This window comes from Lactuca virosa, chromosome 6 (genome assembly GCF_052849685.1).
Source record: "Lactuca virosa cultivar CGN04683 chromosome 6, Lactuca_virosa_CGN04683_v6, whole genome shotgun sequence".
Classification (NCBI taxonomy): domain Eukaryota; kingdom Viridiplantae; phylum Streptophyta; class Magnoliopsida; order Asterales; family Asteraceae; genus Lactuca; species Lactuca virosa.
The window spans coordinates 68,569,811-68,583,300 of NC_136431.1; the positions used below are offsets into that span (position 1 = coordinate 68,569,811).

Sequence of the window (13,490 nt, forward strand, 5' to 3'; positions counted from 1 at the left end):
AAACACTAAAGTGGGAAAAGTAAATATTACTTGTTTCTATTCTTGCTAGTAGGATGATGATTCCGTGAGTGAGTTTGCCAAAACAAAGTCGTCGACTTGTCGTCAAGGAGGGGCAGAGGCGCACAGACGAACCCAAAAAAAAAAGATGCTATTTTTTTCCTTCCTGTGGCAAGTTATTTGTTCAATTGTTTGTGGTAACAAAACAAACACCGGCCAAACTCTCCTCATTTACATTAGTTGGGCTATTTACATTACTTAGGCTAAGGTATTTACCGATAATATATGGGCTCATTAGACTAAGTTGCATCATCACATTTATTTATATGCATGGTATGTAAAAAAAAATAATAATACTTCTATTAAATAGTTCGGGGATAGCACGCGCTACCCCTACCAACCAGGTAAGTCCGTCACTACGATAAGTAGGGTTCCATGATGTATTGAGATCTATAAAGTTTAATGAATTGTCATGTCATCATTATACTTTTTATTTAACTCTATCATTTTTGTCCTATAATGCATTGGATTCTACAAAGTTCCACGACATGCTTTAAAAAAGAACTTATTAGCAAACATGAATTTTTACATTTATTTTAAAAAGTTTCATTTTTTCCATTGAAGAATTCTATGGTCATTAAACTCCTAAACTTCAAGGTGATAGATTGAGTTTAATAATTTAAATGTCAACCAAGTGATTCATCTAATTTAATTCTTTTATTAAATTATGCATTGTGGATGTTCTATCGTGTGAAATGAATTTAATCAATCTAACAAGATAAAGTTATATATAAAAAGAAAAATTATATTGTATCATTAATAATATATTTCAAAACAACAACATTAAATCTCAAGAAAAACCAACAATATATGAGGATAAACAAACGGAGAATAAAGAAAAATAAACATTCGCCATGACAAACGTCACATGTTTAAAGAGAAAAGGCAGATAACACGACCAAGGCCATGAGAATGACCACAGATAGAAAAGAAGCCACCACAGCCCCGCTAATTTTCTGGCAAAAATCGTTAAACTGTTGACAGATTGCAGGCCAATTTGCATCTGAGTTGCCATTATGAGCTAAGTAAACTATGGATGCTGCCCCACCAGCCGCTGATGTTGTCAAAGCAACCATAACCTGAGATTGAAACACAAGAGATTGCAAATAAAACCAAATGTAAATGTACAAATTATTTAGTTATTGAGATCATTTTTAAATGGATCTTACCGTGTCAAAGAACATGAGGATAACCCTCGGCTTGGTTGCATTTGGGCGCAAAATACACACGATGGAGATGGGAATCGTGAGGACTAGGTAACTTGCTGTAATGGCATTTGCAATCAAGAAAAACCTGTTTAATGTCACAAAAATCAGTTACATAGTTAATATCAATGTTATAAAAAACGTTAACCATAGTCATATACGCAAAATAGATCAAATAGAAAAATATAAAAATTTAGTTACATACAAAGAAATGGTTCAAACGGATCAAAAGTTGTCTAAAAATATTAAATCTATTTACAACCCTCTCAACGATCATTTTTATAGAAGTTAGATTATTGTTTTAACAAGAAGTGTCAATGGGAATGCAACCCCATCATCAGCCGATACAATCCATTTTAGAAATGCACTAAAAAGTACCCGTTTTAATATTAATTATTATTTTTATTGTATAATATAAACGTATAAGAAACATAATCTATTTGACCTCTAGAAGTCAAACTATATCTCTGTTTATGCATGAGTACAGGGTATATATATGACTTACGTAAAAGCTGGCAAATCATCGTAACTGGCTTTGAACTGAAAGAACTGAGTGAAGAAAGGTAGAGTCTGATCTGTGGAGCCCATGGCTATGGCTGCTCCTAAAGCCGTAGCAACACCGGCTATCCTTAGAACCACATCAAACACTGCTAAACCTCTCCGGTATCCACCTTTTGTTGCCGCCGGTTTAACCACCACCGGTACTGCTTTACTACTGCTCGAACCACCTGGAGGAGCTGCCAGAAGTGGTGCTTTCCCCTTCCTTTCTTTTGGTGTTTCCACAATGTTAACCGCAGATGTTTCACCTTCCATCTTATCTTCTAGAGAGAGAGAGAGATGAGAGAGATAGAGATACCTGTGGATATATACGAATGTATGTATATGTATATGCAGGGAGAGAGATGAAGATATAGGGAAATAGTAGCTAGGTGGCTTATATAGAGAGAATAACAATGAACGTTGGGAGCTGGTGAAAGACGTTGTGAGAAAAGTGTTATGAAGTTGATGGAGGAATGATCAAGAGTTGTTGGTAGTTTTGCAAAAAGTGTTATTGATTCGGAATATATTTCATCTCTAATGGGTCAAATGAGTCGAATAAAAAATGTCTAAAAACAGTAGATCAAAAGTCTTTTAAGTGGTATTGTTTTAATATATACAACTTATTAGTTATTATAACAAATATAAATTTTTAATTATATTTGACATGTTACTTATTGAAAAAGTTAAAGTAATAAAAATTTAATAAACAAATAGCTATTGGTCCATTCGACATATCTCGATCAACTTCAAGATTACTCCTTTTAATTATCTCATTAACCTAATTATTATTATTATGTCATTAGACTCTCATATAAGATTAAACGAGTCGTTAAAAGGAAAAATAAATTCGTTGACATCACAACTTCAAGGAAACAATAGTAAACAAAAATTGATTAATGAGGAAGTGTCACTTGATCCACATAACTTCTCTCTTTTGACCTTAGAAAATAAAAAGTGACACACCTAACTAATAAATCATGTTTTTTAATGGTAGAAAAGCATCTTTGACAACAAGAAATTTTCATTTATTTATAAAATAAACGACCAGCTAATTTTTTTTTAAAGAATTCTGATGAAAAAAAGAAGAAGAATAAAACATGATTTTCATAATAAATTACTTTATTGCTAACTAACCAAAATATATTTTGCATAACAATATTAATCAACTAAACAACTTTCTTTCCCCTACTCCACTAATCTAAATTATGGTACTACGAACCCCTTTTTGTTAATAAAATTTCCATACTTCATCGAGTCAATTTTCTATACAATGGTCAACCACCTCTCGTATATTGTGAATTGGCAAATACCTAAATGGTCTTTGGAGCCAAAAGACATTTGTACCCACATGCGTGATGCGACACATAAAGAAATGGTAGATAAAATTAACAATACATAAACGAAATTGAATTGGGCTTATAACTCAATTCAAACGTATGGTTTGATTTTGTTTAGGATTTCGTCATCAATCAATTCAAAATGACTGGTATATCTTTAGGACGTATCCAACATCATATTTGATGTTAAAATCTTTTTTAGCTCAAAAAATAATGTAAATCTTCTCCTACCCAACATAATTTTTTATATTAAATTTAGTGTTAAGAAGATTGATGTATCAAATTTAGTGTAATACTATTTATAACACAATATTGCATGATCACAAACACAAACACAACCAAAAGGAAATACAAAAACTTCAAGTTAAACTGTGAAAAAATAATGCTTTTATTCATCAATAAATGTGTATTGATGTAAGGACACAATCATATCTCTAAATATTATTAAAAAAGAACCCTTAATTCACCAATGAAGCAATCAGGGCCCTTGATTGTATCTCAATCATATGATTTCCACCTTTAGATCAAATTGATGACATCATCTTCTCCAAATAGAATTCAAACATTTAATTATGGAATCTTTAAATTTAGCAATTACATTTCAAACACAATTACATTTAATTATAGAATCTTTAATTATAGAATCTATTCATACTTTCTAAAATATATTTCACAATTCGAGCATAATTACATTTAATTATAGAATCTTTAAAATCAGAAATTATGTTATCAATTGAAGCATATCATTCTATTTATATATGAAGTATCAGTTTCTCCATAAATCTGGCCAGAAACATGAATAGACGCCTATTTTTCTCCTTTATTTTTTTTTCTCTTAACCCATAATTCCCTAATCCTCTTCTTCTTCATGTCGATGGTTGTGCTTCAATTGATGTTTTGTGTGTTTATAACAGAATGTAGCACCATAAGGTGGTTCCTTTTTGCTCATGTAATCTTAGAATTTGTGTGTTGCCTCTTCCTTGCATCTCCAATTATCACACCTTTGTTTTGGCTTCAAACAAATCTCTACAAAATAAAGAAAGCATCTCCTTCAAGACATTTTTTGAAAATATATGTCATCATTAACCCTAATTAATATTGTTCATAGTTTAACTCCCTTATTTATAGTTTTTGGCTTCAAAATTCAAACATGTTTAATTTTTTTCTTTTTAAAAAGCTCATTAAATAAGCATATCAATAATTATGTTATCTTTAATATATATTAAAACAAAAATCTTATGACATCATCTTAAACAATTTGGGTCATTGATTGTATTTCAATCCTAAGTTTTTCATGCTTAGATCAAATTGCTGACATCATCTTCCCAAATGGAATGTATTTAATTCCAATAAAAATTTTCCAATTATCAAACAAAATTAACTTAAATCCATTGAAATGGAATGTATTTAATTCTAATAAAAACTTCCCATATTTTAAATCTTGAATTTCCAGTTATAAAGATTTTAAAATGGTCAACTTTAAAAACATATTACTAAAAACCATTTCAATTAAGGCATTAAATATCAACCATTAATATAAATCCATTTATATTAGCAAATCATTAGTATAAAATCCATTTTTATTAGGAAACCATTAATACCAAAAAATCATATTCAAATTATCACATACATATACGATTCATCATTGAATCCGCGGCTCACACTTATTTTCGGTCATTGTTTTTCTTCAAACCTTCTCCTACAACATCATTCTTATTGCTTATAACTTTGATCATCATTCTCTGCTTCAAACTTTCGTTGTTGTGCACTAGAAGGTTGGTACCTTCTTTCGCTTTTCTATATTTTTTTCGATTATTTTTTTGTTCCTGTATCAAATATATGTATTCATATATTTCGATTTTCTTTGTCACAACTTACATGAAATTGATTAACAACTTTTCTGAAACTTTTCAAATAAATAGGAAAAGCTATTATGTACCTTTAATCCAGAAAAAAAACAATGTACTTTGATGGAAACCAGTTAAAACATAATATAGCAAAGTACTTTGATAGAATGACAAATGCACCCTACCCATTTTCCTGTTCATGGTAATCAATTTTTTTGTGTATTCGTTTAGCATGATACTTCCGTTTTTTTATCCGAAGGGTAAATCATTAATTTAGTATGTATAATGTTCATCAGAAGTGTAAATCGCTAATTTAATTTAAACATTGATCAAATCGTGAGCCGCTGCTATTTATGTTTGTTTGATTATCTCAACCTGATTATTGTTTTTGATTTTATATAATATATTAAATTGTTGGCTGAATTACAGGGATTGCAATCTTGATATCTAACTTAAATAATTTGTTAAGATAAATATATGGTAATACTGAATAGAAAATAGAGGATAAGGGTATAATAGGAATAAAGAGATATTTTTTAGTGTTTGAATGTAAATTAATATCCTAATATGATGGTTGCATTACAACATTTCTAACTTTAAATTAAAATCATAACTAAAGGTTATTGATATTGTTAGATGAATTTTTTTTTAAATGTTAAGTATGATTTTAAAGTTTAAGGTGAAAAGGTAATTTTATTTGAGATAGAATAAAGAAGGAAGATTCGAATTTACCTTTTGAAGGTATCAATAAACTCCTAAATTTATGTGATTTATTTTAATTTGATTACAAATTAGATGCAGGAAACCTTTAAGTAAGGAAAAATAAGGGCAAAAGAGTAATTCAACTTAGGAAACTAGAAAAACATTGGGCCGGAAAAGAAATTCAACAATAGATATTGATATGACACGTATACTAAAATGATTTTTTAGCATGATACTTCCATTTTTTATCCGAAGGCTAAATCATTAATTTAGCATGGACTATGTTCATCAGAAGGGTAAATCGGTAATTTAATTTAAAAATGGATCAAATTGGTTGTTGTTACTATTTCTGTTTGTTTGACTATCTCAACTTGGTTAATGTTTCTGACTTTAATGTCGAATATAATAACTTCATATTAAACCATTTTTAGGAATGTACGTGTAAAGTACATTGTTATAACATTTTTAACAGTAATCTGTTGTGATTTTTCCGTGTGGTAAATGTCTTTTAATTTATTTTTTATTCACTATTAAGGTGATGGATTTTATAAACAATTTAATCCAGAAAGGGTTAAACTATAGTTATTCTAATTTGTATATGTTTCTGTATAGTAAATACAACATTTCAAAGATTGTTTTCTATGACTATAAAAATTATGTTTCTATTTTTTAAATCTCATAAAACATCGCATAAGGTTTTTTTGGCTTAACATATTACATCATTAAGTAAAAAAAACAACAATGTATAACTTTTCATATTAAATGCTTAACCTAATAACTTGTACTCGATCCTCAACAACCTCTATAAACTGCAATAACTATGTTGTTTTTTTTACAAATTATAGCAACATACTTACCATGAAAAAAGAACTTTTAATTTAAACTACAACTTAGTTTTTCATCGGTAACAACAATATACAACACTTAATAAACATTCTTGCCGACATATTAATACATGAACTATATCAAAAGTAGGCTAAGACGTTAGCATCTAAATTAAGAATGATCTTATTTCCTTAAATATAAGATTTACGGTATTATAGACAAATTTTTTATTTGATTCTTAAATTTTCTATGTGGTCGTTTTTATATGTTAGAATCAAACTGCATAATTACAATTAACATTTTTTTTATTAAACTTTGTATGTAGGTATGAAACAACAATAAGTATATTTTTGAAGGAACATTGTTCAAAATAATTTGCATAATCTAAATACATGTTAATTTAGTTCATTTCATATACTTTCCTATAACATTGGATTTTTTTGCCATGTTACATTCAAAAGATGGGTTATTAGAACATGCACCTTAGGTGTTTGACGAAATGTGTCAAAGAATCTAACACAAGTTCTCTACGCTCACCTCACAACTAGGTATAAATTTTGTTTTTGTTTTTTTTTTTCTAGATTTTTAGCATCATGTGTTTTTGATGTTTGCAGCTTTGTAGTGTTACGTGTTTTTTTTTGTCTCGTCCTTAGGTTTTTCTATCTCTGATAGGGCTTCATTTTATTATTATTATTGTAAACTATCGATTCAATCTATTGCACTTTGTTATGACTTTTATCAGCATGATAAGATTCTAATAAATTGTTAATTTCTTGATCTTTTAGAAAAAGATGTTCTAACTGGCTTACCATCTACTACTGTGGTATTCTATTTTGTTGATTAAGTGATCTATGATTTGGCTATGATGGTTTTTACAGATTATGTTTGGACTGATAATTGTTCCTGTCATCAAAAAATACATCCAACGAAAAGTGAAAGACAGTTTTTTAAATTAATACCCTCATCTAACTTTAAAGGATATTTTTTTTCATCTTTGATGACATGTAACAGAGTTTTGGCTAAAATTTCAATTTGTCGGCATATAACATGTTATGACTTAAATACTGATATTATATATTTGGGCAATCAGGTTTTCTTCGGTTCTTAAATTATTTTGCAGAAAGTTGTCCAATTTGGTATTATTGATCTCACAAAAAGCAAGTCTCATGTATCTTTTAGCATATCCATTATGTTTAATAGTAACTCAATAGTTTCTTGTTAATATTTTTTTTTAAATGTTAAATCTTGATTTAATGAATGCAAGTAAGCAGGTAGTAAAGGTGCAAGGTATTAAATATGGGACGATCATGGCTATGTCAAGCCAAAATAAAATTCTAAAGTAACAAATGTTAAATTTAATAGACAAGCACTTGTAATGCAGAATACATATTATATTTCCGAAATAAATAACCAAAAACTAACCTCATTCCCAAATAAATTACATTTGAACTAACATCAATAAATTAATATTATAGTGTTTTGATTTTTAATTATACATTATAGAGAGTCGGTTAATATATAGTCAGTATTTTTATATTCGTATCGTTTTTTGAACTACAAAAACTCTATTCAAATAATAAAAATGAAATGGAACATATACGATGGTAATAATGCAAAAATAACCTTCAAATTTGGTCTGATACAAAAAAGTAGTCTAAAACTTATTTCTAAAAGCAACAAGAAATAACAACGATTTCAAAAAGAAATGAGAAATTGCAACGAACTTTTCAAAACTATCAAGAATGTATAATATAGGATGATAATAATGCTAGAAAAACACCGAGTTTGGTCTCATGTGAAAAAAGTAATTTTATATGAAAGTAGGATTGTAGTAATACTAAAAGAACATGTATGTTTATTATCTGATACAAAAATGGTCGAAATATACTTCTAAATCGGTAAGAAATATCAATGAACTTTTAATTCATCTTGTATAACCATTTAATAGCTATATGTAAAAGATATAAATACTCAGCAGTTAAGACCATCGACCTTACTCAAACGTCCGCATACGTCTTGAAGTAAGCATTCATTTTTCCATTATTTTATCATTATCATAAAATAAAAATAGATATCATCATGTGTTTAAATTGTTTAATTCGTCTCATAATAACAAGTAAGTTGTGTGCCAATTATGTATTCTGACATTTTCAATGAGTCTCGGACAATATCTAAATCGAGCAAACATACATGTTTTTATATTTATTTGTTAGAGTTTCTTTATATTTAATATTGTGTGGGGTTTATGTGGTTCCTTTCGAATAAACATAAATAAGTTGCTATTTTTTGAAATAAACAATTCTATTTTGCAATATAACCACGAAATAACAATGTATTATGAAAGTACATTGTTAATGTTGGATTATACTTGCGTAGACCCGTTTTCGCGCATTGTTAGCTATATATAGTTGTTTCCCATGTCACAAGTAAAAAAGGTTTGAAGGTACTTTGTGACGAGCAATGTCATTCAACTAATAAAAAAAAAATATTGTCTACGAAGAGGTCCTTCAACGACTATATATATTTACCAACTTCAGTATATTTTCTACACATTTCAATAATACCAATAACCCTGATTTTCTTATAATTATTTTGCAATATCTATATACAATTATATTTTCTTTATGCGTTTCCCGCGTTTAACGCGGGTCATAATCTAGTTACAACATTAAAGAACAGGCAGGAAAGAAGACCCCATAAGTATCGGCAATATTGCGAAGCTATTGGTAGTTTGGTGACAATATAAACCGATTAATGTATGTGGTTTGAACAGTGTTGTAAAACTCGTCGAGTTGGCCAATTATTCGACCGAGTACTCCATACTCGACCCCTTACCGAAGCGAGTTACAGAATCCAAGTACTTCTCGATCAGTCCTTACTGAAGCGAGTTAAAATCATGTGTGTGTTATGAAATTCGGCCAATTCGGTCATTAATATGTATAATATACTTAATGATTTATTATTTAACACACACATGTGATTATTACTACATATAGATATTAAATTTTTCAGTTTTTGTTTATTCACATGTATCTAATTTTATTATATATTTCAATCAACTTATGATTTTGACATATATAATTTCCTTAAAAATATTTCAACATGAATTATCACATCCGAAAACTCCCCAAACTCCCCGAGTACTCGCTAGTCGCTACTCGACAGTTGACCGAACAGGTACCGAGTTCTATAACCTTGGGTTTGAAGGATCTAGCAGTAGTCAAGACAACTTTCAAAACATAGGTTTCTTGCATGGTTTCTCTATTATTGCATTTTGTTTCAAATTAGATCAAAACTTCACCATTTACACATAATTTTGTTACAATTGATTATCCAACTTAGATTACTTGATGCCATAAGAAGCAATTTGTTTATTAGCTTATTACAATTTGATATATAACTAATAAGCACTATTGAGATATGTGTACATAATGAAAAAAAAATATGTTTCTGACTTCAAAAAAAAATAGTTTTAACAAGTCATTTTCTTTTACCTTATTTGAAAATGTTTAAATACACATAAAAACCAATTTTCTCATTTAAGCTCTATTGTTTTTAACCGTAAATAAACCACAAATATTGATCATAGCTGCTTTTTTCCTTTTTCATTAACACCACCACACATAAAATTCAACATTTTATCCCTTTCTTTTTTAATCATCTTACAAAATTCAACATTTTATCCCTTTCTTTTTTAGTCGTCTTACACATGTAAGCAAAAATTATCAAACACGAAAACCAAACTTATGAGATTATTGCATTTAGATATTATAATACTACAAACACTTTTTCTCTAAATTTCATTTTTTGAGGTTTAAGCACATATAAACATCTCAAAGTGGTTTCATTTTCTAGAAAAAACAATTATGCCCACAAAACAAAATAAATCAAAGATGTATCTTATAACCATAACTCATTTCAAATCTCTAACATAGCAAACATGACTCTAAATTATAGATAAAGAACAAGAAAACAAAATACCGGTTTTAATGTTTCCAAATGTATCAAAACAAAAATAAACAAAACCCCAACAAAGTTTAAACTTAATACCCACCTTTAAGATCATTGACAACATCATAAGGAATGGGAGTAACAGTCTCTAGAGTAGTTCCTTCAACCATAAACCCTGGTTTGGGTCCCAAAGGTTGCCTTTTAGTACTAATTACCACACCCTTAGCCTTTGCTTCTGCCTTTAAAACATCATTCTTCTTTACCCGATTTTTGAACTCTTCAGTGCACCTTGATGGCATCACATGCTCAATTCGGACATGAATCCTCTTCTTGATGATCCTGTTTCCAACCTGCGGTATATAGCAAACATCTTTCAAGAAACAAAATATCGAAATTGTCATGGAAAAACTCATATACATCACCTACTGATCTTGTTAGCTTCGTTTATGAATAAACACAAAGCTATAGAAAGTAGGAGACAAAGAAACAAAACATCGGAATTTGATTCAATCCCTTGTCTACATACTAAACGCAGCAAAATATTATATACCAAATTCAGAAGCTTTAATACAAATTAAACAACGATTGAAGAAAACATACTAGCTCTTAATCCAATTGCATTTTTGAAATAGCAGCTATCGTATAAGTATTTTTGTAACTAATTCATAAACATTCACTGTCCTGGCTATATAGATTAATGTGTTTAGAGAGACAGAGGGTGAAATTGACCTGCTTGTTCATTTCGACACCAATGGCGCGCTTGGTGACGTTCCATACCTGGCCGGTACGGCCGTGGTAGAACTTATGAGGCATACCTTTGTGAATGGCGCCGTTCACCTTGACATCGACATAATCTCCGACGTGATAAGTTCTGAGATATGTGGAGAGATGAATGGTACCCTTCTTCCTGAATCCTCTTGCGAACAAATCCCTAGTCCTTGACCTCAATCCATGTCCGGCCGGCATCTTTCCGTTCCACTCTCGATCGCAAAATACGATCGGCGGAGAGTATTGAGTGTGTAGGCAAAGAACTCAAAACCCTAGAATCATCGTCTTTTAAAAGAGGGGATGGAAGTTCGTTAGGGTTTCGGATTATCAGGCTTTGTGGTATTGGGCCCTTTGAATTTGAAGAAGAGTTATGTTTGTTGCAAGCCGGTTTTTCTAAGCCTGTAAATTAAAATCATAATTAATTATTTCTTGTTGAAATTGCAATGTTCATTGCGAAATTGAAAAATCTTATTAATTTTGTAAGTGCTTTTTTAACAAAATAACCAGCTTCATGAATTTTTGGCAAAATAAACATGTAGTCCGGAATGTTTTATTTCATACCCATTTTAAATTGGGTTACCCTTCTTATTCATTAGATTCGTTACTCTGGAACGAGCATTTCAAATTACACCTTATTTTCTATTCGTCATTTTGGAGTTACAGGAACACGCATTTTAGACTGAGGGATTATCACATGATGTCGTCTGATTAGCATATGTTGTTTCCTTTATACATGTGTGGCATCTAATTAGCATCTTTGGTTTGTTATTAGTAGTTTTTGATATGAAATAATTCATGTTAACTAGATTTTGTTGGTTATTTAGGGTTTTTGTATGATTAATATTAGTATAACCAACAATTACTACAAGTGTAATCCTTAAAAATCGGTTCCGCAATGCACTATGGAATACAACGAACAAGTCTGAAATCTGTAGAACTTCTTCGAAAGGCGTAGAACAATCAAGAACCCGAAATTCGGAACACGTGTTATTTCTACTCCGGAGCAATGTGTTAATATATATATATATATATATATATATATATATATATATATATATATATATATATATATATATATATATATATATTGTAGCATGATGGTATATGCGAAGCGGTTTGTCATGACAATATGGAAACCTGAATTAGGTAAGAAAATAATGGTTAGGTTATAGGCTACCCCATGGGCGTCGTTTTTAGGTCGTCATGTTTTGGTTTGTGGATACATATGTCGGTGGGTGTACAATGTCACCCATTACTATGTCGTTACTTGTTATGTAATGTGACATCCCCAATTTCACGGCCATAAAATACCGATTTGTTTATGCTTTATTTGAAAATCAGAGTATACTTTTGAAGAAATATGTTGTGGAATTTGTTTCCAAAAATATGATAAGTAAATTATCAAAGCATTCCCGAAGGAATGGGTTTTCATTATATTAAAAACATTGGGATGTCATTGTCAATACAGTACATAAGCATAAACAGAAATAGTACAGGCCTTACAACATCTATTATTCTAATGGCCTATAATCCATAGATCTCTCATCAGATCAACACTCCTATGCTCTTTTGCCACTACCTGTAATGCAAGAAACTGAATGGGTCAGGCTTGGGAGCCTGGTGAGCACATAGGGTTTTCAACCCACAATAATTAAGTTTATTAATTTCATAAAATCAATCAACCCGATTACTCGTTCTTGTTATCCTCACTTTTCTGTCCCTAAAACATCTAAATTAAGGGACCTAGCCTAAGGATTTTCATCAGAATGACAACACTACTTAGGGAATTCCTCAACAATACATGTCAATAAGGCAACCATGAGGGGGATGGAGTACACCTGGTGAACACGTAGTTCATTGGATTGAGAGCCTTAGGTCTCGTACTGTTATTCTTATTGGCATGTTTGGGTGTTAGTGCATTGTTGGGAGTCGGGAAATTTAGTGACCAGCTGGTTTGGATAATGTGGACAACAAAAGGTTGTTGGGAGTATTAATTACGCATCAAAAGTCTCCTGCTGAATGTTTGCATTATGAATCTCGTTGTTCCTATGGGATGTTCATTAGGAGTTGGTTACCAATGTTGGGTACTGGTTCTAAAATCTTGAGTCATGAAGTTCGTTGTTGATGCCTCAAGTGATTTGTCAGGTGGATGTGCACCTCAGTTGGTAAGAGATTTAGATGCAACGTGAGAATCTTAGATGGACCATCATTATGCTCGTGGGAGCAGTGGGTTGGTGATGAGTTGTCAGGAAGTCAAG

At 30.4% G+C, this 13,490-nt stretch overlaps 2 protein-coding genes across 2 annotated transcripts; both read right to left on the reverse strand.

Moving 5' to 3' along the window:
* Window positions 1-840: 840 nt before the first annotated feature.
* Window positions 841-2,154, reverse strand: LOC145120793 (casparian strip membrane protein 1-like). Its single transcript, XM_079056589.1, has 3 exons — window positions 1,768-2,154; window positions 1,227-1,350; window positions 841-1,136 (listed from the first exon to the last, which is right to left on the reverse strand). The coding sequence occupies exons 1-3, from the start codon at window positions 2,073-2,075 to the stop codon at window positions 930-932; spliced, it is 639 nt and encodes a 212-aa protein (XP_078912715.1). The 5' UTR covers window positions 2,076-2,154; the 3' UTR covers window positions 841-929.
* An 8,242-nt stretch (window positions 2,155-10,396) lies between these two features.
* On the reverse strand, window positions 10,397-11,517 carry LOC145120467 (large ribosomal subunit protein eL21x/eL21w). Its single transcript, XM_079056289.1, has 2 exons — window positions 11,194-11,517; window positions 10,397-10,814 (listed from the first exon to the last, which is right to left on the reverse strand). The coding sequence occupies exons 1-2, from the start codon at window positions 11,428-11,430 to the stop codon at window positions 10,557-10,559; spliced, it is 495 nt and encodes a 164-aa protein (XP_078912415.1). The 5' UTR covers window positions 11,431-11,517; the 3' UTR covers window positions 10,397-10,556.
* Window positions 11,518-13,490: the final 1,973 nt, after the last annotated feature.